This window comes from Carassius gibelio, chromosome B22 (assembly GCF_023724105.1).
Source record: "Carassius gibelio isolate Cgi1373 ecotype wild population from Czech Republic chromosome B22, carGib1.2-hapl.c, whole genome shotgun sequence".
In the NCBI taxonomy this organism is placed as follows: Eukaryota; Metazoa; Chordata; class Actinopteri; order Cypriniformes; family Cyprinidae; genus Carassius; species Carassius gibelio.
Window position 1 is genome coordinate 6,001,964 of NC_068417.1, and position 26,621 is coordinate 6,028,584.

At 35.7% G+C, this 26,621-nt stretch overlaps 2 protein-coding genes and 2 long non-coding RNA genes across 4 annotated transcripts in view; 3 read left to right on the forward strand and 1 right to left on the reverse strand.

The window, feature by feature from the left end:
- Positions 1–26,621, forward strand: part of LOC127987694 (uncharacterized) — a 2,462,016-nt gene that overhangs the window by 1,541,633 nt on the left and 893,762 nt on the right. Inside the window, exon 118 of the mRNA XM_052590053.1 lies at positions 5,976–6,152. Within this exon, the coding sequence (XP_052446013.1) occupies positions 5,976–6,152 (177 nt within the window). The remainder of the gene's footprint in view (positions 1–5,975; positions 6,153–26,621) is intronic.
- LOC127987774 (uncharacterized) overlaps positions 1–26,621 on the reverse strand; it is an 83,829-nt gene that overhangs the window by 29,788 nt on the left and 27,420 nt on the right. The gene's annotated exons all lie outside the window — the stretch shown is intronic.
- LOC127987816 (uncharacterized) lies at positions 13,867–14,876 on the forward strand. The gene is made up of 2 exons (XR_008161434.1): positions 13,867–14,542; positions 14,732–14,876. It is a non-coding gene; the product is annotated as an uncharacterized LOC127987816 (long non-coding RNA).
- LOC127987746 (uncharacterized) lies at positions 15,347–17,158 on the forward strand. The gene is made up of 2 exons (XM_052590146.1): positions 15,347–15,874; positions 16,472–17,158. The coding sequence occupies exons 1-2, from the start codon at positions 15,779–15,781 to the stop codon at positions 17,138–17,140; spliced, it is 765 nt and encodes a 254-aa protein (XP_052446106.1). The 5' UTR covers positions 15,347–15,778; the 3' UTR covers positions 17,141–17,158.

Genomic DNA, 26,621 nt, shown 5'->3' on the forward strand with positions numbered 1-26,621 from the left:
TCATCAGGTTCGGTGCTCTTTCCCAGCCGGCATTTCAACGTTGATTCAACGTTGAAACAACGCCAGGTACCATGGTTGAATCAACGTTGAAAAACCTTTCGATTTTGCAAATTGGATCAACGTTGAAATCACGACGTTAATTCACCGTTGAAATCGTGACGTTGATGTACGGTTGAAATCACAACGCTGATTCACTGTTGAAATCCCGACGTTGAATCAACGTTGAATAACCTTTCGATTTTGCAAATTGGATCAACGTTGAAATCACGACGTGGATTCACCGTTGAAATCGCGACGCTGTTTCACCGTCTTACCTGCATTATGGGTGAATTAGGGTCGTGCTGCAGCCCTGGGATGAAAGCTGAATGAGGTGTTGATTTTGAAAAGTTAATCAGCGTTGATAACACGACGTTGTTTCCCCGTCGTACCTCGTATATAAATACACCTAGATCCTAGTTGGCATTTAGATCAACAATGTACATGCAAGGCTAAAAATCTAATGACTGGCAGCAATGGCTTTACAAACAACTTCAATAAACTACCACATGCTCAAAATTGTCAAACAGCAGTTAAATTTTGGAAACATACTGTATAAAACAGATGAAAATAATCCCACACTTTATTATGCAGAGTATGCATGGAGGTAATGCTAAAAACATGTAGTAGAATAATCCAAATACAATAATATTGAAAGGTTTTTGTAACATAATTTGGCACAAAAATGCATATTTTTTTCAGCACTTACAAGACAAACCCTTGTACCTTTATGACTGAAACCAGTGGATCTTTTATTTTGGTGGAAAACTACAGTTTCTGTCAAAAACATGTTTTAGTAATGTGTCTCATTTCAAGTTGTGCACATTTGTACCGTGAAAATGTGTTGCACAGTTCGAGAAGGGAACCTTCAACCAGTTGATTTCTAATGGGAACCCCCCCGGACTGTGTCTTCTTTACCGTGGGGAATGCAGAATGAGATTTCTACCGCAGGGCACTCTAAAATGTTCGAACCAGCAGCCTTAGTGTATACAGTGTGGTTGTGCTTCGGGTGATCCTTGAAAGTGTCCCAGCGCTCGGTCCTTTCTGACGCCGTCCCCTCCACTCTCTCCCACTTGTGCACTTTCTGTACCGTCCTGTAGAAACATTTACATTTAATCATTTAACAGACGCTTTTATCCAAAGCGACTTACAAATGAGAACAACAGAAGCAGTCAGGTGTACAAGCGAACAACAACAGTATACAAGTGCCATGACAAGTCTCGTTAGTCTAGTACAGAACGCATAGCCAGGTTTTTTTTTTTTTTTTTTTTTTAATATGAAAGACAAGAAAAGAAGGAAAAGTGCTAGCATTAGTTGGTTAAGTTCCGGTGAAAAAGATGAGTCTTAAAATGTTTCTTGAAAATGAGTAAAGACTCAGCAGTTCGGATTGAGATTGGGAGGTGATTCCACCAGCTGGGCACAGTCCAGGAAAAGGTCCATGAGAGTGATTTTGAACCTCTTTGGGATGGCACCAAAAGGCGTCGTTCACTTGCAGAGGGCAAACTTCTGGAGGGAACATAAGATTTAACCAGTTTGTTTAGGTATGTCCACAATGTTTCACAATAACTTTGATATTGTGAAATATATTTAACTGAAAACTGAATGCAAAATAAATCACACAATATTTTCACTTTACAGTTCAGTAACAGAGAGGTTGGAAACAAAGTGGACAACACTATTCATTAAACACTTATTTAATGTATTCAGATGAAAATTTACAATATTAACAAATTATTCACAAGCAGTGTTTTCAGAGGCCCCAGTTACACTGTTTTAATCAAAACACTAGTAATACAGTGTAGTAAAACAAATAAAATCTAATTCAGTAAATTTTTAATAAACTAAGTACAATCAAAACCTATCACAAAAGGTCAAAGCATCTCTAGCAGAAGTGACAGTGCAATGTAGCAGAAGAACAATTTCTTACCAATGTTTCAAGAACAAGCTGGATCCTCGATGACTCTACAAGGGGAAAGAAGAAATGGTTTACTGAAAAGTTCTTAAAAAGCAGGATTTCATATTATACCATTTCTTTAAACCACTGGTTCTCAAACTTTTTATACCAAGTACCACTTCAGAAAATATTTGTTATTAAATATTAAGTTGCACCATAATGACCAACATTACATTTCAGCAGCGTAGTAGGCCAAACTATTCAGCTACAGCTCTACAGTTAAAAAAATGAGGCAGTTTTATTCTAATAAGAATATTTATTGTTGTCAGAGACTTTACCATGGTAAATACAGTTTGAACATTAACACTACAACTGTGCTTACATACACAGGTAAATGAAAAAAAAAAAGTTTAAATTAAAATGTAATTTTAAATGTAATTATGTAACAAAAGTTACAAAACTGTACTGTACTTTAACTGTAACATACTTAAATGTGCAAAAAAAAAAAACTTACTCAAAGATTAAGTTAAAATATATTAACATTAATTAGTTTAATTTAGTGATTCACCTGCATAACAACTATAGGGGGCCTGACACTTTGAGAAACATGGCTTTAAACAATCCTTTTTTTTTTCATTTTCATTTTCATTAATTCATTAAAATTATATTATTTAAATACCGACATTTGCACTTATATGTTGCAGAAAACACTTTGAAACTATTAAAAGAATACAAACATATATAACACACCTAATGCATGGGATTCATATCAGGAAAATATGGGAAAATCTCTAAAAGACAGACATTAACACATATCTCACCAGTAACACATTAGGTGAGCATCTAACTTGATCATCTGTGATAAAGCAATGCAAAAATAGACACACGGGTATTTATTTATCTGCAGGTTACATGTCCTTTAAACTACCCATTTGTAAACTCTGGTAATACTTTACTATTTTCAAAAGATAATAAAGATAAAGTTAGCGATTTTCTTACCTCATTTTGCCAGGATGTTTTCAGGACCTCGCAGAACACCTGACCCTCTTGTGTTCACAGTTTTTGTTCTCCATTGATATGTCACGACTCAAATTCGCTCAAAATAAATAAAAAATGTACAGGCAAATATGAAATAATTCGGGACCGACCGAGCAGTCAGTTATAACGAGCAGCAGCTCACAGTTAGCCGCCTCACTCACAGAAAGACGACAATAACGGTCATATTTTTAAATGTAGAAAAGCGCGAACCGAGTCATTGTCCAGTTTCCTGAATGACAGCCAGATTAACCAATCATGATAGAAGTAATACAATAAAACTACCAATGGGAGTTGTTTCAGTGTGATAAAGCAGCGAAATGTATAGTTTTATTGTTGTTAATGATGATAATATTTAACATATACCTTTAGATTTTAGAATAGGTATCATGACTAAAATATTTTTAAATGCTATTAAAATAATAATTAATTTAAATAATTTAATATAAATAATTTAAAAGCTTGTTAACCTTTTTCTACCATTTAGCATTAAACATTTTTAGCGTTGTTTCATTAAAACAACTGACCTTATTTCAACCATATTTCAATGTTGAAAGTTGGTCATGTGCTGGAAGTTTTTCAACAGTTCATCTTTAGACGTTGAATCAACGTTGTTTCAACGTTGAAACCACAACTGACCTTATTTCAACCATATTTCAACATTGAAAGTTGGTCATGTGCTGGATGTTTTTCAACCATTCAGCTTTAAACGTTGAATCAACGTTGTTTCAACGTTGAAACCACAACTGACCTTATTTCAACCATATTTCAACGTTGAAGGTCGGTCATGTGCCGGCTGGGTAACTAAAGACAGGACAAACTAACAAAAACACAAAAACAACTGCAGAGCACTTCACGGAGGCAGGCATCCTGTATCGGCGCCAGCGACTATAGTGTATTATTTAGTGTATTATTTAGTGTAGTGTATAGTAACATGTTTTATCGGTCCTAACTCGTCTTCTCTACATTTAAATCTTTAACAAAGCATGCAAACAAACGTCTGCTTTTATCATGTTTGTTTTGTGACCGCGCTGGTTCCAGTGACTATTAGTGACTATCTATTATTAGTTTTCTGATAACTTCTTTGTCAGTGAAATGATGGAGTTGTGTGCTGTTGTTCCAGAGAGGCGTGTAAAGGGTGTTTTAATGAAGCGCTGAGGAGTTTCTGACCCGACGGGGGAAACACAGCGTGATTCTGGGCTCGGTGCTACAGGTCTGAAGAATTATGAGACACTGACACGTCATCAAAGTATTATAGTCCTTTGACACATCACAAAACTGTGTTTAAAACAATTAAAATTTACAGATGCTAACATTGTCTTCTATGATGTGGATTACATAATCAGAGAGAAGCCTATTTATTTTGGTTTGAATATTTTCATTTAAAAGTAGTCATTTCATTTCAGTAGTCATATTTCTCGAATCTGTGAGGCACAAACTGAGTTTCGGCATCCTCCAGTTCACATCAATGCAAGTGATTGTTCCAGCGCCTCATTACATTGTCTGCTATATATTTGCTTCTTATTTATTAAATACGGGCAACTGATTGATAAAACATTGATCAAAATTAAGATACACGAAAGTCTTTTTAAAAGAGATTTCTATAAAACAAAACTTAATGAAGTCGTCAAAATCATGTTTTACCAAAAACAGCGTCTTCACCTTTTCTCTTGCTGCCTCCATCTCTATCTGCAGACTGAGCTTGTGTGTCATCTTCACCAGTTATTCAGCCGATAAAGTGTAGGCTTATGGATTTCAAAATTGTGTCTAGTACTATATAACTTACAAAGGTTTAATTGGCATATTTATATCAAACGACCCGACCGACCGCGACCCGAATATCATAAAAAATATTTTTGGATGACTCGTAACTGCAGGCACCCGCTCATTTTGGATCAACTCGTGCATCACTGACTGTTACTTTGTTTTTTGCACTATATATATATTTGTATATTTTTTATATATATATATGTTCATATATTTTTGTATAGTTAATCTGTCTATATTCTGTACTGTATATTTTACTTGTAAAGTTAGTTGTTGTGTGATCTAAACATTTGAAAGTTGTAATGAGTGTTTCTTGTTGCTCATACAGCAGGTCAAAAACAAAACCCAATATCCAATCATTTCAGTTCATACCAAAAATACACAAACATTTCTCTTTTATGCAGTGGGACAGAACTGTTTTCATTGTGTTTATTAATGGGACACAACAGAATAGTTCTGTGCTGCTGTATCAGAACATATTCATAGTGTTTATTGATGCTTCATATCATCTCTCTGTCATCAAACACCAGATTAATGAATGTGTAACACAACTGAACAGAACCGGTCCAGACTGGGCTTTATTCTGTGCAGGCATTGCTTCTTCAGTCTGACCTGTTTCAGAGAAATATTACTGTACTTCACATCTACACACACAGACAGACCTACAGTTTTATTTAGATGTGCAAAGTTGAATCTGTGTAGCAAAGATGATCAAGTCACTGGACAGAGCAGAGCGAATGCATTTACGTTGTAGTGATGTTCAGACCAGAATCAGTTTAAACACAAATACACAGCAGTCAGGACTTTTATTTTAGACAATATGATCAGTTTTAGACAAAAGATGAAATAAGAATTATATGACAGAAATAAAAAGATATGAAAGATTTTAACACCTTTCACACAAAGCTGTCGGGAAATAAAACTTTGTTGTATTTCTATCAAGAATCAGGACAAATTATACATAAATCATGAGAAGTGTAAATTATTTGTTTAAATGAACAACTTATTTGTTTTTCTGTTTAGAAGACCAAATTGTGGAAAATTATCCAAAGGTGTTCAGACACTCTTCTTCTGTTTTTTGTTTTATCAAGACATTGTGACTTTATTAAACAGTTTTCTTCTATCTTCTCTCTTTCTCTCAATGTAGATTAAGATGCTGTGATTTGACAGATGAAGGTTGTTCTGCTGTGACTTCATGAACATAACGTGTCTGATTCATTGTGTTTTCTCTTTCTGTCTTCAGTCTGTGGAGATGCAGTATTACAGAGAAACAGTGTCTCATCCTGACTTCAGCTCTGAAATCAAACCCATCACACCTGAGAGAACTGGACCTGAGCTGGAATAAACTACTAGGAGACTCTGGAGTGAAACACCTCAGTGATCTACTGATGAACACACAATTCAAGCTGGAGAAACTAGAGTTAGTATCATTATACTCAATATACAGCAGTAACAGTCAGATTAAAGATTACTGTTTACTTTCAGGAAAAGGAAAGGAAAGGTAGTGATGTGTGGCCAAATATAGTGTCCCATACTCTGAACATCTGCATTTAACACACACACACACCGTGAACAGACACACACACACGCACACACACACACACACACAGTGAACACACGCACACACACACAATCACACACACACACACACACACACAATCACTCTCTCACACTCTCTCACACACACACACACACACACACACCTGTGGCGCTGAGGAACAGTTGGGGTTCAGTTCTTGCTCGAGGGTCTCATCTCAGTCAATCACCGGAGATCACAGTAATCCAGCTCATTAATGGACCAAATAATTTTTTTTATTCACTCAGACATGTACAGTAAAGAATGACAATAGCAAAAAAAGTTTGTAAATATCTTTAGGTAAATTGTAATTCAGAAATAGAATTTTCTTGATTTCTCACATTTAAACTCAATATTCACATTTTATGTTATTTTAAGTAGTTCTGTAGTTTATCCTATATCTTAATCTACTTATTTAATATTTTTTCTTCTGTTTTTCTTTATGGTCATATAATAAGGTTTTTGGCAGTGTTTTATTTATTGCAGTGTATGTTGTTAACACTTGATGAATTACTCACACATGAACATAACGTGTCTGATTCATTGTGTTTTCTCTTTCTGTCTTCAGTCTGAGTGGATGCAGTATTACAGAGAAACAGTGTCTCATCCTGACTTCAGCTCTGAAATCAAACCCATCACACCTGAGAGAACTGATCCTGAGCGGGAATCAAATAAAAAACACAGGACTGAATCACTTATGTGACGTACTGAAGGATTCACGCTGTAAACTGGAGAGATTGAGGTCCGTAACATTCACAGACAAGAATCAAAATGATGAAAATCACTTTGTTTAACTCTTATGTGCTGTTCAAGGTCTTTTGAGACCCCAAATGATGTTTGCTGAAATAAAAACAAATGTTCCCTTTATCTAAATGACATGAGACTTTTTACAGTATCTATCTATTTATCTATCTCTATTAAAACTAATCTATCTATCTATCTATCTATCTATCTATCTTCATAGCAACACTCTAGCAACTATCCAAACCATCCTAGCAACCACTCAGGGTATCCTAGCATTCACATAGCGACACCTTAAAAACCACCATGTGTACCCTAGCAACTGCAAGACCCTAGCAACAATCCCAGGTACCCAAGCAACTGCATAGCAACACCGTAGCAACCACTCCGGGTACCCTAGCAACCACATAGCAACACCTTAGAAACCACTCCAGGTACCCTAGCAACCATATTGTAACACCCTACAAACCACCCCAAGTACCCTAGCAACCACATAGCAACACCCTAGCAACAATCCCAGGTATACTAGCAACTGCATAGCAACACCTTAGCAACCACTTCGGGTACCCTAGCAACCGCATAGCAACACCCTAGCAACCATCCTGAGTATCAAAGCAACCGCATAACAACACCCTAGCAACCATCCTGGGTACCCTAGCAACCACATGGCAACATCTTAAAAACCACCCCGGGTACACTAACAACTGCATGGCAACACCATAGCAACCACCCGGGCACCTTAGCAACCTCCCGGACACCCTAGCAACCGCTTAGCAACACCTTAGCAACCACCGGGGCACCCTAGCTAATGTTAGCATCATCTTCATCAATTACATTTTAAATGTAACATTTTAAAAACTTTCAAACTTTCTGGCCAACTTAAACTTTTTTTATCTTTATACGGTTGTCAACACAAATTAAACTGGATTGATATCTGGTTGTGTGTTAGTGTGAAAAAAGTCACTCTCTGGAGACCCACATTGAAATGAATGAGGAAATGATCAAATCAATACTTTTTCTTCTTAATTTATCAAATAAAATCAATAAAAACACCACAATTCAGACCACAAAATACACCTGCATACAAACACACCTAAAAAAATAAATACATGAATATGAAGTTGTCAAAATGTCTGAAGAGGTGACAACCAGCACTTTTAATTTATTTTTATAAATATAAAAAATATCATAAATCCTTAAACTACACAAATATGGAGTCAAAACATTAAATGAACAGCACATATGAGTTGAACAAAACACTTTATACTCAATATCTCATGATGAATGTGTTCACATTATATTTGTGAAAGATTCTTCATCTAAATGATTTGTTTGTAAGATGATCTCTCTTCCTCTGTTTGTCTCTTTCTAGTCTTCATGACTGTGACATTACAGATGTTTCTTCTTTAACTCAGTCTTTGACAAACACAAAAGCTCTGCAGTTTCTAAAAGAGATTAATCTGAGTGTTAATACGATTGGAGACTCAGAGCAGAAGCTCATTGATGTGCTACGAGACTCAAACTGTGAACTGAGGTGAGTAAACTTCACTTTGTGATATTAAAGAGATTCATTTACCTCTGATATGTGAACAAATATATACTTTCAGATATTAGTGAAAAGAGTTGATCAAATGATCATCAAGCTTTATTTCAAAGGGTTTGTGTAAGAATGAAATGTAAAGTTGATAAAAATGTTGAACACAAAGGAGGAAAGAGAAGAAAAGCAGACTGTCACAGCTTTCTACAGCAACAGCTGCTTTATTAATGAGATCAGTAATAGTGAATCATTAGAGTTTGAAATAGATTTGTTCAGATTGTAGGAAAACGCTGGTAAAATCAGAGCAGATTCAGCTTCAGCTCACAGTCGTCCAGCATCACATGATCAATGTCTCTGTCTCTTGTGTGTTTTTACTTTGACAAGCAACACGTCACATTACTTTACACTTACTTTCTGTAAGAGATAATGTACCTCCAGCCGCTTGTTATCACAGAATAAACCCGACAGGGTGATCAGGACTTGTGTCCTCCTGAAGAGACTTATTCTGTGATAACATCCGGCTGCATCTGCATTATCACACTTATTATATGCTTTCTTGACACACAAGTGAAGAATTAGACACAATTTAGATTCAGCTAAACACTTCTGCTCAGTTAGCAACAACTTGAACAACAAGACAGACTTAGAACAATGTCTCCTCAAGTCTACTATTAACAGGAATCTCCTGCGGTTTGGTTTGAGGGTAAATCCAGTCAGTAACTGAGGCACAAGCTAATAGCAGTTGTGTTTGAATGAAACGAGTGAGAGCGCGGTGCTGTGATACGAGAGAAGTCAAAGAAACGCCCGACTCAAATACCGTATGACTGTGTGTTATTCTGCTGCTAATGACACACACCTAATGAATAACACACCTCCTTATGTCACGACTGACCAATCAGAATCCAGTATTCCAGCGAGCTGTGCAATCATTTCACTTATTTACTGAGACCAACACAAACATGTTTAAACTAGAGACAAACAGCTTTAACTAGTGACACATTTAACTGAAAGATTTGTGTTTTAAGACAATCACATTTGTGTTTGTTCCTTGTCATTTATTATATTTGGTGTACACTCGTTAGTGTGTGTTTCTCTTTATATTGACTCAATATGAGTCACACAAACAGACTAATGTTCAAAAGTATTTAAAACACAAATATAGTTTTAGAAATATCTATGTAAATCTAACATTTTAAACTCTGAAGAAACTGTAATTAAAAATTGTAAATGATATTTCTCTCTGTCTTCTCTTCCACCTTACAGTGTTGATTAAGGTTTATTGTCAATAGTCTCTGAAAGAGTGAAATCACCAGAAGCTGATAAATGCTGTATCTCATAAAGTGAAGTGGTCTTGAGAGGAGCAGTAAACATCAGCTGAAGATCCACAGAAGAGCTTCACTACTGTGTCTATGAGGAGAAATAAATGTGTGATAAATGTGTAAATGTGATCCATACAGGTGAAGAGACTCAGACTTTACAATCAAATAATGCAGCATGTGTGTTAGAAACATGATATTGAATGATTAATGTTGCTTTAGTATTCAAGCAGATGATCATTGTGTTTAATGTAAAGCTGGAACAGAGGAGGAAGAAGCTCAGATGAGTCTGTCTGGCTCTTCAGTTTAATAATATTTCTATTAAACTCATTCATATTGATTAAAATGTTTAAATGTGATTGTCAAGTGCAGCACTTAAATGTGTCAAAAGATATAAAGCAAATCTACAAGGTTTGAAACTTATCTCATGTTTTCTACACATTGTTATTCTATTTGACTTTATATTTAGTTGTGTGTCTGTTGTTAATGTACATATATCCAGTATATAGTCTTTGTTCTGTGGATGGAGTCTCTCCTTCATCAAATCAACTAAACATTTTCACAAGTTAACAGCATTTGTGTCTTTCACTCTCCTCTAAATACTCAAACACATTTAGTCTTTTTAACACTTTTATATTTTCATGTAATAAAATGCGCATACAGTTAAAAACAAGTGAAAAGTTTACTTGTCTGTTTTAAGTATTATTAAACTGTTTTAAAAATAGGCTAACTTGTAGACATGAAACATAAAGCATAATAACGGAAATGTTCCCATTATATGTACAGCAGGTATTTTTTTATTTATTTTATTTTTATTTTTCTCAGTTGATATATTTCTAAAGGTGCTGTACTTTCTTAACTGCGCCGCATGAGTAGTTGTTGGTCAGAGATGTTTTGGAGCAGAAGATCTGCAGGATTCTGGAGGTTCATCGAGTGGAAAGTTGATAGTTAGGTAAAGTGCTTCTGTCGTTCTCTAACATTCAGATCTGTAAAGTAAGGTGGAAAGGACACAGCTCTGATACAGAGTCATTCTAGTGTTGGACCTCCACATATTGTTCAGTGTTATAAAGCTGTTTCTGCTCTTGCTAATGCGTCTCTTGATGTCATTGTCTGTCCTCCATCATGTCTAATGATGAAGCCCAGGTCTACAAACTCCTCATTTCTACAGAGGTCTGCTCCTGTACTTTAATTGCTGAGGGGTTTGAGGTGTTCAGTGTTATCATCTCTGTTTTCTGCTTGTTGATCTTCGAGTCTAGTTGTCTGAGTCCAGATGTTTTCTCTGGTGAGGTTGTAAGAACAACAGCTAATCATCAGTGAAGTCAAGATCTTCTCTGGATAATGCTCGACTTAAACAGACAAACACTTCATGAGTCAACTGTCAGCTTTCCTCACAATGGAGAGTTCAGACTCAGATGTTGATAAAATAATCTTATAATATTCATACACCAGACAGTTGAGTATCTAGAGTACAGTATGCACAGTGTGTCATTTAGGATTTCATTTGGATAGAAATTAAATCCAAGCAATGGCCATTTAGTTTTATTAATGAATCTAAATGAAACCCGTCAAATGGTCAGCAAATGAACTTAATGAACTTTGATATTTGAGCAGCAAATCAGCATATTAGTATGATTTTTATTTTATTTTTTTCAGATAGCGAGCAGGACAAACAACTATGACTGAGACTGTAAAACCCAACAAGTTGACTTAACTCAAATAAATTGTTGAAACACATTACATCGAAAATTTTAAGTCAAATTAACTTAATATTTTTTAGTTCAATAAAATATATATATATATATTATATATTATAAGTTCACAGAACTCTTAAGTTTAAAAATTACATTTCCAGTTGCCTTAAATTATCTCAGTTATCTTATAAATATTGATATTTCTCAACTTATAATTAGATAGTACTTCACTCAAAATTTTCTCTATTTTTCAACTCATATAATGTAGGAAATACCCTCAAATATAGTATATTGTTGTCCATACTAAACCCAACCACAGGCTCTACTTTTCACCACAACGGTAACACTAAAAAAAAAAACAACATAATAGAAACCTTTGTAAGTTATGACATAACACAACATTTAAGTACTAACTTAAGTCCGTCTATGTTAATTTTGTGTAAAAACACACAAAATAACACATAATAATATATTTATTTTCCTTGTTTTCTGATGCAAAGCATGCTGGGAACTTGAAAACGCAATCATTTTAAGTTCACCTTACTACAACAATTTTGAGTTTACAGAACTTATTTAAATTAAGTCCAATGAAATTTCATTATTATTTGAGTGCAATTAACTAATTTCGGTTGCACTTTATTTTACTAACATGTACTTAAAGTGTACTTGTAGTGTATTTATCTAAGAAAGTTCTGGTAATAAAAGGTAACTACATGGGGTAGGGTTAGGTTTAGGGGTAGGTTCAGGGTTAGTACCTAGTTATTACATAGTTATTGTAATTATTATAATAAGTACATAGTATGTACATGAGGAACAGGACTGTAAAATAAAGTGTTACCCTAATTTCATTTGATTAATTTCACTGTTCGGTTTTACAGTATAACATTATAATGAGGACACTATTGTAATAAAACGCTGTGAATGTTTAGAGTTTAGTTGTGGTGTTTCTGCTCGTTGTTGTGTTGAAGAACGCTTCCACAAAAGGAGTTCATTCAGAGACACACAGACACGTTCACTTCTGCGTTCAGGGGATTCTGTGCAGATAGATATAAGTCCAGTGTTCGAATTGAGGGGGGGCTGGGGGGGTCCGGGACCCCCCATAAGCATCAAGGGACCCCCCATAAGGCCCAAACAAATGACTTTGGGGGGGGTCCCCTGGTTTTTCATTAAAACTAAAATAAAAACAATATTTGACATAGCCCTATCTATTTTTTTTTTATCAAAGTATTGCGCTGCCGCTCCCATAAAAAGCTCCTTCAAATTAGATGTGAGTCTGAAAATACGCTCAAGTGCGCCACACGCTGTTTTCTGAAGGAATTTACAGACTGCGGGAGCGACGTCGCTGTGTGATTGGCTGACAGAGTGATCCTTCCTCATTATTTTACCTCACGATGACGGTAAGATAATATTTATTTGTTTTATGATTGTTTAGTACACTTAATTTACTGCTACTGAATACGTGTTTATCCTAGAATCGGACAGTCACATTTATTATAATCTTGGTCTGTCAATAGTTGTTGTTTTTTTATCTTGTGATGCTAGCTCACTATCGGATTGTTAGTTGTAATTAGCCATCTAACGTAATTCTGAGAAAAAAGCTAGCATTGCATCCATTCTAATTAAACAAATAATTTTAAATCTATAGCCATAACTGCTCATAAACAGTGTTAATTTAATTAAGGACATTGTTACTGATGAAAATGTTAATCAGGTGAAGGCTATTTTTGTATCAAAGATGATAAAGCAGGGTTGCTAATTCTCACAAATTGTGCATGAGACACACATGCATTGATTATTACACCGAAGACAAACATGCAGATCAACCGTTTTTGTTATGAATTGTATCCTATTTTCCGTTATTATGTATAGCCTAATAAAATTAGTGTAGTATTTAAGGTTAAATGGAGAAAAGGATTTTAAATTCAATGCAAAGAGGCAAATTAAAGTCATTTTGTGGCATTTGTTTACCCACTCTAATAAATATACATCTATGTACCGTATTTTTCGGACTATGAGTGCTTTTTTCATGACTTTTCATGATGAGGAAAAAAACATATAGGGTAAATCGCACTGGACTATAAATCGCATTTATTTAGAACCAAGAACCAAGAGAAAACATTACCGTCTCCAGCCGCGAGAGGGCACTCTATGTCTTCAGTGTAGACTACAGGAGAACTGAGCAGCATAGAGCACCCTCTGGCGGCTGGAGATGGTAATGTTTTCTCTTAGTTCATTTCTCTTGGTTCATGTCAAATTAATTTTGATAAGTCGCATCTGACTATAAGTGGCAGGACCAGCCAAACTATGAAAAAACTTATAGTCCGGAAAAAACGGTAGTCTAGTTGCTCAAAAGAGTATTGCAGGTCATAACTGCTTACTTATTTTTAGGTTTTGCATTTGAATAAATATTTAGTTTCAAATTATAAATTTTAAAAAGATACTAGTATAAGCACACAAGTGAATATTAATGCAATAAAAACACTGAATTTAACCCAAGAAAAGTACAGTAGGCCTATTCATGTGAATTGATAATGAATCAAGAGATCGAAATTGATTAATGGTCATCAGCATCGTAATCGTATCAAATTCTTTCTATTTTTTCCCTCTTGTAGTAACACTATTGTGACAAAACATATATTTAATGTAGTCTCTCATTCACCACTATAGAAGTTTACCCAACTATGACAACTTCCGCTTGAAAATATGAAAGGGTTGTGTAACTACATTCAAGATAAATTAGTTAAATGAAATAAAATGCCTACATGTGCACTGTTCAAAGTTTATCACCATTAATAATAACCTTAATAAGTAGCATGATTATCATATAGTGCTTTCTTAAATATATTCGCAGTAACGACAACAAATATAATATTACAACTTACATCTTACATTATTTTCAGATATGGACAAGGGAAAGAAGAGAAGAGCCATCACTGACTTTTTTGAAGGGTAAGCCTGTTTATTATTATTTTTATTATTATTATTTTAATTTCAAGATTCTTCTAGATTTTTATTTGAATTTCTGCTCTTTAAAAGTGACTTGGTGTGTCCCAGGCTTAAGACACTTAATCAGAAAAAAAATATGTAAGGACAACACTTTGAAACATCAGATTGGTATGTAGTATTTATTTCTTGTAGCATACAGCCTAAGAGGAGCCTCATGGGTAAAACGCTTAACCAGGACACTCAAACAGCACAGCACTTACATTTATCACCCAGGCTACAAGAAAAACTAACAGACCTGCCCCAATCCAGGACAAACCCCAATACAGACAGACCAGCCCCAATCAGAGCATACCAGACAGACCAGCTCCAATCCAGGACAACATTAGTCAGCACATCCACAACAAACTGTTCACATCCAGCCCAGTCCATGAGCACAGCTTTGTCCCTGCTTACTAGTACAGACAGGGTAATACACTTCAGCAAGCAACAGCTTGAGGCATGGACACAGCAGTACTCCCCTTGGCTATACTTAAATGGAAATAACGTAGGATGCACATTCTGCAAATATGCCAAGCGCCTTTTTGGAGTCCAAAAGGGAGTACAGGTGGCAGAGGAGTGGGCTTCTGGAGAGGTCACAGCAAAAGATGTCAGGGCCATGAGAAAGAAAATCTACAAACACAGAGACAGCTTAACTCACAAGGCATCAACAGATATTCAACAGCAGAAAGAGAAAGAGGTGTTGCCCACCTTGACAGAAACTTTGAATGCTAAAGTTCTGTTGGAGACAGTGCACTCTTTTAGAAAAACACATTTTGTTGCAAAGGAGAAGTTAGCCTTCTCAAAAATGAATGGATTGGTTGAGTTACAAGAAATGAATGGAGTAAAAAACCGTCTCTTGTCACAAATCTGATCACTCTTGCATTAATATAATAACACACATTGCCAATAAAATGAGGGAAAAAATGGTCTCAACAATTAAAAGTGCTGGTTCTTGGATCTGTCTTACAGTAGATGAAAGCACTGCATTTGGGAGAAGCTACCTCATCCTATACCTCAGAGGAGATGTGACAGGAGAAGGTGAGACAGAAAACATGTTTTTTGGATTTGATTGAGCTGGAGGAAGGAACAACTGCTGATGCCATATACAAAGCTCTCAAAAAGAGTCTCCTGGAAGCTGACCTGGATGATGCATACCTCAAGTCTCATCTGATTTGCATAACAACAGATGGGGCATCTGTGATGACTGGAAGACAGAGTGGTCTTATCACAAGGCTGAAGAAAGACTATCCTTTGCTGGAGAGTATCCACTGTCTTGCTCACAGGCTTGAGTTATCAGTAAGTTATGCACTAAAGTCAGTCACAGGTTGCAATCACTTTGAGATATTTATTTCAAAGCTGTATAAACTGTACCATCAATCCCCAAAGAATGCCAGACAACTTTCAGACGCAGATTCTCAAGTTAACATCTGCCTACTTAAGATTGGTCACATTTTTACCGTCCGCTGGGTAGCAAGTAGTTTTGTGACTTTACAAGCTGTTTGGAGAGACTTCCCTGCTCTGTTGCACAAATGAAAAAAGGAGCTGGAGATGGATCTCGCTCTGATATAGAAAGAAAGAAATTAAGTGGCCTTCAGAATCGCCTCACATGCACTGTCTTTGTTAATGACCTGGCAACCATTAAAGATGTGCTACGTGAACTTCACAGTCTGTCCCTAAAACTTCAGGTAGGTACAGTGTTTTTCTTCAGATTAAGTGTGAACAAGACCGTTAAATTGAGGAATATGTCAAATCTATCTATCTATCTATCTATCTATCTATCTATCTATCTATCTATCTATCTATCTATCTATCTATCTATCAAAATACTTCAAACTTTTTCAAGCCAACTTCAAAGTTTATCTAGTTTAGATGTGTCTTTTTTTTATTTTTCAGAACAGAAGCACTTCTCTTATGGAGGCCACACGAGAAATAAAGATGACAATTGAGGTGTTGAAGGCTTTCAAGATCACCCCAGGGAAGTCAATGGAGAAAGCAGCAGAAGCTGTTAAAGTAGGAGAATTCAAACAAGTGCCCTTACGTTCAAGCAAGGAAAATGTAAATCGATTCCTATTCCTCCAAGCCATCATCGACAGTCTCTCTTCACGAATGCCTGACACAAATCTTACAAAGATTATAACACCACTGGATCCCCTAAACTGGCCAAAATCCAGGGAGTCTCTTATTCTCTTTTGGGAGGAAGAGATCCACGACCTGGCAAAGATGCTTGAAGTACCAAGTAGGGAGGCAGTTGAGGACTTCAGAAATTGGGAGCTCAACAATGATCAGAATGGGAAGGTCCTCAAAAAGTTGTTGACTGCTAGCAAAACATACCTGGCAAGTTCTTCTGAATGTGAAAGAGGCTTCTCTGTCCTCAATGCCACTGCCACAGATGCAAGGAATCGCCTTCAGGTCAGGAGCCTCTCTGCAGTACTTTTCTTTGACATTAATGGCCCCCCTCTCAAGATGTTTGACGCTTACCCGTATATTCAGTCTTGGCTTAGGGAGAAACATTGTCTGTCAACTGCCAGTAAAACAGGGAGACGAGACAAATCTGAGCTTTGACACAATTCGAACACTGTATAAGTCCTGATATTAACGTTATGCTCTATTAATAAAATAAGAGATAAATGATTAGTTAAATCCCATTTATTATAAACCTGCTATCAGATGCTTCATTAGTGGCCGAGTTTCTTGACAACGATTGATCTGAGAGTTTAAGAGCGTTTTCTGAGAGTCATTTTACGATCGTTCATTATTGATTCACGTGTGTTTCTCAGAAATGCACATAACACAATCTCAGTATCTGTGCTTTAAGAGCTGCTTAGAGTCGCTGTCCGTTTGTCAAGTGCTGAAATCTCATCTTATAGAGTGACTCGTGATTGTAGCACACGCTCGTTTACTGAAATGTTCATCTAATGCTGTGTTCAGACTCTGTCAGCAGATTGTCATTTGACTGACAGCTTCTGATCAATGTGGAAGCAGCCAAATATCTCCAAATGAAAGAAAACTTGGGTTTATCTTTGCAACAATACCCTTCACAAGGCGTTCAGATGAAGAAAAAAAGATGCTAGGACACAGATTCAGTTCACATTAAGAGGAGCATCCAGCAGTTCCAGCTGATAAAAAAAGAAGATTAAAAAAAGTGGTAAATGTAACTTTTTTTATCTCTGTAGACACGCTTTGATAGATGTGTGTGGGATTAATGGGAGGATTATATCTTAAAGTTACTGAAATATTTCAGAAAACATATTGTAAAGTCATCAAAGGCATGAGAAGACATTTACAATTACCCATAGAAGGTCAATCAAACCATACAGCTACATTTGTTGCAAATATTTTATTTATTTATTTTTGATCGCTCCCTCTTATAGATATGAAGATTAGTAAAATATACATTTATACAATGGCCATGTCTCTTTTCAAATAAGAATCATTTTATAAATATTATTCCATTTAATACATTAAAAACATTAAAATTTTATATTCACTTTCCTTCAACTGGGCATATATTCAATCATAGTTGGCAACATAAATTTTCAATATCATTAGGATATAAAAATATTAATGATAGTATGTATTTTTGAGATTGTAATATATTACATTTTGGAGATTAATATTTCTATGCATTTTTTACTACAAGTGAACTATTTACCATTTTCACAGTCTTTCAATTGTGATCTAAAAGAGTTTGTTGTGCGATTTCTGTGATTTGCTGAAATTGAGATTTTGTGATCACTACATCATGTTTGTTTTCCTCCTTCACTCTCTAGGTCTGTGACACCATACTCTCACACACATGGACCAGTTCTCCTTCACAAACACCTTGTTAGTGTCACTGTGCTTCAAGCAGACAGGTTTGAACAGGACACAATGGTGTTTCCTGAAGATGCACTGAGCAGGACTTTGAAGGTCTAGCCAGAGCTCAGTGAGAGTAAGCTGAAGACAGAGCTTAGTCTCATCTACTGCAAGGAAGAGTTCAGAAGCTCTCGTGCTGCTGTGGACCTTCTCCAGCTGTTTATGGAGAACAATCTTGAACAAGATCCTCATCAGCACACCCATGACCACAGCAGAAGTGATCTGAGAGCTGCTTCTTAAGCTTGAAAAGAATGAAGACTTCTCTGAGAAACAGCAGGACACAGGAGAGGCTGAATGCATTGTTCATGCTGTCAGTGGAGAAGAGACTGGGACTGAGATGATGATTTCAACCAGAAAGAAAACTAGGGACAAATCTGACAGCCAGAAAGAAAGGAGAAAAAGTGCTACTGGCCAGTGATTGGGCAACTTCATAGTGTGTGTGTGTGTGTGTGTGTGGGTTGAATTACTGAAACTCATACTGATAATACTACTATAAATCTGATACTGATAATAAAACTATACTGATACTGCTTATAATGAACCCACATTGAACTCAAATCCACTGATTCATGGTACATTTATTGCATTCTTTAACAGTTGACTTTAACATTAATATTTTCAATATTTTATCTGGCAGTAATGATATATAATCACCTGATTAATGGCTATTTACAGTCCTGCAATACTAACAGTTTAGTTCTTCAGTTTGTCTGTGCACCCCCAAAAGGTTTTTTTTTTTAGCACCAGCCTTCACTGATTCACACGTTATTGAAACGATAAAGAAAGATGGTGTATTGAGGGGCAGAAACTGAAAAGAAGAGGTTTTCTTCACTCTTAGAATAGGACACACTGGACTGAATCAGACACTGTTCAAAACAGACAAACATCAACAGGTTTGTGTGAAAACTGTGAGGAAACGGAGTTACACGTGTTATTGAAGAGGAGGAAATTATATGAGGAAAAAAGGGAAATGATTCAAATAAAGACACACATTGTAAACGTTAATGTTCAGAAGCTTTAAGAAGGAAATCCTTGTGTTCAAACATATCATGATTTACCCCCAAACATACAGGATTGATGGAAAGAATAAGATTAATTTCTAAATGTCCTAGTTTGTCATATACTGCTCCACACTCCAGTCTCGTGTGTGGCATTAATGCACCTTTAAAATCAGCCACCAATCAAATCAAAAGAAGAAGAAGAAGAAGAAGAAGAAGCTTTCCTACAAGAAAAATCCTGATTTATACTTCATTCCAGTTGGTGGCGGTAATGAAACAGTTAGGCTGCAATCTGCCAATAAACACCGAAAAAGAGAAAGCAGAGCCGATGACGTCCGCACTCGCGCGCGCTACAGTTTGGCGGTTTTCTGAGGTGAGTAGTTCGCTCTTTACACCTTTAATTTGTCCAAACTCTTTACATAGAAAACTGTAAGATGTGGAAATACTCTGATGTTATGAATGCGCTAAATAACATTATAAATATGTTCAGATTCATAAGGACAGATCACAATGTTTGAAAAAAGATGTGTTTCTATCAGCAAACAGTCAGAATAAAGTGAGCTGATCTGCTGCTGATCCTGAATGTCTTGTTTAATGAGTGTTTATAGTCTGAGACTCATCAATATTATCAGCTGATCAAAATCCTCTTTATTTCATGATAATAGATCCTGTTTTCACCTCATTCATTATACTGATGACTCCAGATATGTTCATTGACACATTAAGATCATTTTATTGCTGTCAAGATCAGAAAACAACACGGTTATCAGTTATTGTGACTTTACAAGATGAAACTATCACAACAGCATTTATTCATTAGTCTGTGATGTTTCATATAAGTCATGTTTCATATAAATTCCAAAACTAAAACATTCAGTTCAACTAAATTTTTTTTTGCATCAATTTTGCTCCATTTGGTTAATGAAAACGCTTCCAAACGCTTCTCTGAGCAACACACAGCAGTGTTTCGTTACTGAAGGATTCGTGTTTGTGAATTTTGAATCATTTGAGTCAATGATTCAGTTCTCCATTTATAAAGACATGCCCTGTGTCTCAATGTTCATACTATCATCCTAAATCGTGTGTGAGATTAGAAGAAGTGTAGAGAAATATAATGTAGGAACCGGTTAAATGTCCTTGTTAGTTTTTATCATATTTAGTCAACCTTATCCCGTTTAGTTTTAGTCGACTGAAAGTCTCAACATTTTAGTCTAGTTTTAGTCAATGAAAACTTGACATTTTAGCAGTAAGATTATTATTAATTAACCACACAGCAGTATTAAGTTTGGCAGCCATATTTTAATTCAGTTTTAGTTTTACTCAAATGTACATTTTAGTAATCATATTTAGTCAACGCTGTCCTGTTTTTGTTTAGTCAAGTTTAAGCCAACGAAATGTATGAGCATTTTAGTCAGGTTGTATAATGGCTAAACCGATCAGAATTATTTTTGCTCTAAATTATAATCGTAAAGTTTGTTGTTATTTCAGAAATGTACTTTTGTGTTTCAGGTATTGCTCTTTCACCAGTAAACACAAAGCAACAGAATGTGGACTCATGTTGTGGACTCATGTTATGTGCTGATTTATTAGGCTTTTTATTATATAAAATAACACCAAAGACTTATGCACTCAGTCTGTCTATAATATGAAAACTGGTGAAACAAAGAAAAATATGATAACAGTGAAATCCCTGATAGTTATTCCACTATTTCCAAATTGCAGCATTGCATTGTCAGTGACAACATTTGAAGATTGATTTATAAAAATCATTTCAGGTTTAAGAAGTGTTTCAACATTGCATCAACTACTGATGAACACATTGATTTTTATTTGAATCATCACTCTGTAGTTTATTTAATCATGTATTATTGTGTATTTGAAAGGTGTTTGTCTTTCAAATAAATTCAAACACAAATTCACAAACTTTTGTCATTTGATCCTCTTTCACCAAATATATTTACTTGAAGTACCGAGTTCGAAGCGGGATCGCGAATCTTTTGAGTCAGTTCGGGAGTTCAAAGCGGGTTCGCGAATCATTTGAGTCAGTTTGGGGATCGCGAATCATTTGAATCAATTCGAGATTTCGGAGCGGTTTCGCGATTCATTTGAATCAGCTCGGGAGTAGCGGGTTCGCGAATCATTGAGTCAGTTTGGGGGTCGCGAATCATTTGATTCAGTTTGGTAGCGGGATTGCGAATCATTTGAGTCAGTATGGGAGTTCGGAGAGGGTTCGCAAATCATTTGAGTCAGTTTGGGGTTCGCGAATCATTTGAATCAGTGCGGGAGTTCGTAGCGGGATCGCGAATCAATTGAGTCAGTTTGGCGATCGCGAATCATTTGAGTCAGTTTGGGGTTCGCGAATCATTTGAATCAGTTCGGGAGTTCGTAGCGGGATCGCGAATCTTTTGAGTCAGTTTGGGGATCACGAATCATTTGAGTCAGTTCGGGAGTTCGGTTCGTAGCGGGATCGCGGATCATTTGAGTCAGTTTGAGGTTCGCGAATCATAGCTGTATATGGATAGGCATTTTTAACAAATTTAGTATCTAGTTCTAATTACGTTTTCCACGCGTGTTTAGGTGCGATATGTGAACTCGTATTTTTTGTTTTAAAAAAATGTGTTATTTTTAAATGACTGGGTTAAAAACTGGACACAGTATATATTTTGTTTTTGAGCAACATACAGAATGTTAGAAACAGAATTAGTTTATTTTTTTTTCTTTGATTTGTTTCCTAAAAATAAAAAAAAATGACTGACATCTTTATTTAACCTAAATCTGTTATTACAGTTATTAAATGTTTGTTATATAATTCATATACATATAATTTATATAATTTAATATCATTTAGTTATATAATAATAATCATACACATAATTTGATTTAATAATAACCAAATTTGAAGCAAAAACAGAATGTTCTGGCAAGCTTTGTGAAATTATATATTACTCTTTGTATTTTAATGTCAATATGGTAGAATATTATCCTATTTAAATCAAGTTAGGTCAAAAGTAATCTAAAATAGTCTGATTAGATTATCTAAAATGTGTAATGTAATGGATTATGTTACTAACTGTAATTTTTGTCATGTAATTTGGAATCAGTACCGGATTACAGTTTACATAGCTAGGCTATTTTAGTTCCCCTCACTCCACAACAATCCTTTCAATTAACAGTATTTAGAAAAGAACAAGAATTAAAAATATAAGAAGCTATACCAATACAGATGACAAGCCAAAACAAATTCATTTAAAACAAAACGAAACTGAAACCAACATTGGCTCTCTCATTCGACACAAAATCACAAAAAAAAAATTCCGCATTTGCGATGTATTTGTATTTATGTACTTCACTCACATTCAAATATCTACGTAAAACTAAATGTTTTGCATAACATCACGTGGTACAGTGATAATACTTAATGGCACAGATTTTACTACATATTTAAACTGCGCAGTGTTTATGTATTTTATTATGATAATGAAGAGACTGCATTGCCCCAGCACAATCACTTGATTTATTTATTTTGTGCTCAGTGGAACTGTGGAAACAACTTCTCATTTTAGTCAAAAAGATCATCGTAATTGTAAACGGTTTGCCTTTATTTGTGCACATTTACAATAAAAACAAATCTTTAAAGAAAAATAGGATGCCGGTTTCTGTCGTCTGGTTTCATTTTGCGCAGCACATACTAGGCTACTTGTTGCACAATTTTTTGTTCATTTTCTTAATTTATTAAGTAAAAATTTATTTCTCATATAGGCCTATTTATTCATTTTATATATGTATAAAATGTCAAATATTTCAATCTTTTGTTCATTATCTGGCTCGGCTCGGTGTTCATCTTCAGTTCTCAGTGCACTGTTTGAGTACATGAATTACTCCGGGATATTGGTTTGTTTGAACTCAGAGGGAGTGTCAGACACATTAAAAAAGTTAACAGCTTAAGTAATTTGTGGATTAATGCGTATTGGAGACGCGAACCGTTTAAAACGATTCAGTTCGATTTGGTGAACTGGTTCAAAAAGATCCGGTTACATCGAATGATTCGTTCACGAACTAGATATCACAAACTGCTTTGTTTTGAACTCTCTCTCACAACAGACATGGAAGAGAAGACAGTGCTGAATAAAATAGTTTTTTTTTTTTTTTTTGCTATTTTTGGACCAAAATATGTTTATATTCTAACTGACCCTCTGATGTAACATGGACTACTTTGATGATGTTTTTCTTACCTTTCTGGACATGGACAGTAGACCGTACACACAGCTTCAATGGAGGGACTGAGAGCTCTCGGACTAAATCTAAAATATCTTAAACTGTTCTGAAGATAAACGGAGGTCTTACGGGTTTGGAACGACATAAGGGTGAGTTATTAATGACATAATTTAGATTTTTGGGTGAACCAACCCTTTAAGAAAATGTTATACAAAGATTAGATTAGATTAGATTCAACTTTATTGTCATTGTGCAGAGCTAATGAAATGCAGTTAGCATCTAACCAGAAGTGCAGGAATATAGTGTTTTATATACATATAAGTTCAGAGTAAGTGAAGCTATGATATACAGAATGTACAGTAGAGTTGCTATATACAGTGCTGAGCAGAGTATATACAGAATATAAATATGAATGCTATGTAGGGATTATATGTACATCATGAACAGAGCAATGTAGGATTATATACACATTATGAACAGCAGAAACGTGAGAGCTGTGGTAATAAATACAGTTGGATTGAGTGTGCAAACGTATTGTTAAACAATGTATTCTATGCAAAATAACAGTAATGCAATGATATTTTTATAGAAATAGTTTACTGTGCTTTGTACAGAAGTACTGTGAGGAGTGCAGTAAAAGAGCAGGAGCAGGTTAGATTGGTGTTGTGGTGTTCAGAAGTGTCACAGTCTCAGGGAAGAAGCTCTTCCTGAGTCTACTAGTGCGAGAGCGTAGTCTCCTGTAACTCCTGCCGGATGGAAGGAGGATGAAGAGTTCATAGTGAAGATGAGAGGCATCCTTGATCATGTTTCTTGCCCTGCCCAGACAGCGCTTCTGATAAATGTTCTCAATGGAAGTTAACTGGGTGTCAGTGATCCATTGAGCAGTTTAAGGCTCCGTAAGAAGTAAAGGTGCTGCTGTGCCTTTTTGACCAGGGTGGAGGTGTTTTAGTTTTCTCCACCCGCTGGAGTGCTTTGCGGTCAGATGCAGAGCAACTGCTGTGTCATACTGAGATGCAGTTTGTGAGTATGCTCTCAATGGTACAGCGGTAGATTTCCACAAGTTCTTCAGTAATTCTGTTTGTTAACAGCAGCTGTTCATCACTAATGCTCAATTATCACTCAATTAATCACTTCATTATTTAATTGTAACGTATATCTTCTTTCAGTGAACTCAACTGAATTAAGTACAGAGTACTCACAACTATTAGTTTTAAAACTTAAATGTTTTAAGGATATCTGTTGACTCAAACGGTTTGAGTTAAGTCTCTTGTCAGGTTTTACAGTGAAGGGTGGTCTGATGATCTTAATGAGCTAACGCTCGTAATCTTCATCGATGTATTTTCTTTCCTTGTTTGTAGCGTCAGTGCGTAATGTTACACATCTGAGCAATTAAAAAATGTGAAATCTCTCGAGGCCACCTGCAATTCACAAATATGGATGAGTGCAGACCTTCAGATTTTCTGTGTCAATGAGCAGAAAATGGTTGTTCGCTCAAAGGTCTTGAATTAATTCGTTTTAATAATTGTCTTTCCATTTACCGTTTTTTTCTTCACTTATTGCATTATCTATGTTCTTGATACTTGAAGGTTACACTGTTGTTACAAGTTACTCCTGTTGTATTAGCACTACAAGTGCACTACATGAATAAATTAAATAATTGTTTTTCTATTTAATTTTGTACTTATTGTCTTACCTGTAGTCTTGATAGTTGTTTATCTAATTACCTTTTATGTGTTACACTGCCCCTTTACTGGTTTTATATACCTTACTGTAAACTGTACACATTTACCTCAATGTGATGCACAAATAATGAGATACAGAATTGATCAATTTTGCCATTTATTGTTGTAACAGGTGGTATGCAATATGCATAACAATGATAATGTTGTTCATGCATAGGCAACATTTAATGTAAGGCTGTGAAAACGATTAATAGCATCCAAAATAAAAGTAGTTTATTTAAGGTACATTTCTGTATATGTATATAAATGTACATACATACATGTGTATATCACCCTCTTCACATGAACCCTGAGGTGAGCTATCTGCCGTGTTTCCTCCACATCTTCTGCATCCAGCTGCGTCCTCTGGTGAATGCAGGTATTTTCACTTCTGCACACACGAGTCCAACACTGTCTCTGTCACATCCACCATCTGACAACACCAAGTCTCCAGGTAATAGTTTATTAAGAAGGCCATTATTCTCAGCCACATGTTTGTCACTGACATGACCTCCCCACATGAAGGAGAGAGATGCTTGTGGTGTAATGCCAATGAGATACTTTATGGTGAATTGCATTTAGTGAGATACAGTCTGTGGCAGGCAGACGAGAAGCTGTGTCACATCAGAAGAGAAGACATTGAAGAAGCCCAGTGTAGTACTTCACCTTTGCATCATCATCTTTAAAACAATCCTCATCCGTTCTCTTTTGACCTAGCTCCTCCTTCAGTCTCCGATTTCATGAGTAAAAATGAGACAAGGACTCGAACAGAAAGCAAAGGGCTTTATTAAATAATAAAGCAAAGAAGGGGAAAAAAAAAGTAGGGCAGACATGAGAACAAACCGCTGAAAACACAAGACAAGACAAGAGTGTCCGGTGAGAAAATGAAAATTCAACACATACACGTTCACACAATAACAATATACACCAGTGTCAGGAATACTGACATAACCAGGAATAAACCAGACCAAAATGACAGTCCTGACATTAATAAAGTGTGCGGTGTAACAATGACTCCATTGCTAGTGGTAAAAACAACAACAAAAGTTAAACGTGTTTTGTTCATAACTTACCACGTATAACTTAATATTTCACTGGAATCTGACTTGAGGGGTTTGTGTGTCTCTCAACAGTGACAAAAAGAGTACGAGTGTTATTTAAGTTACTGTTTATAAGGTTTGAGAAGAAATTCTGTCTAGCTGTGGCTAGTTTCACATTAAAAGCATGAAGGATGTCTTTATAGATGCTATCGTG

Excerpts from the sequence above, each read along its gene's own strand:
- LOC127987746 (XM_052590146.1), top strand. The coding sequence starts at position 15,779 with ATGACTGGAAGACAGAGTGGTCTTATCACAAGGCTGAAGAAAGACTAT. Across the intron at positions 15,875-16,471 it reads CTCACAGGCTTGAGTTATCA|AACAGAAGCACTTCTCTTAT; the intron begins GTAAGTTATGCA and ends TTTATTTTTCAG.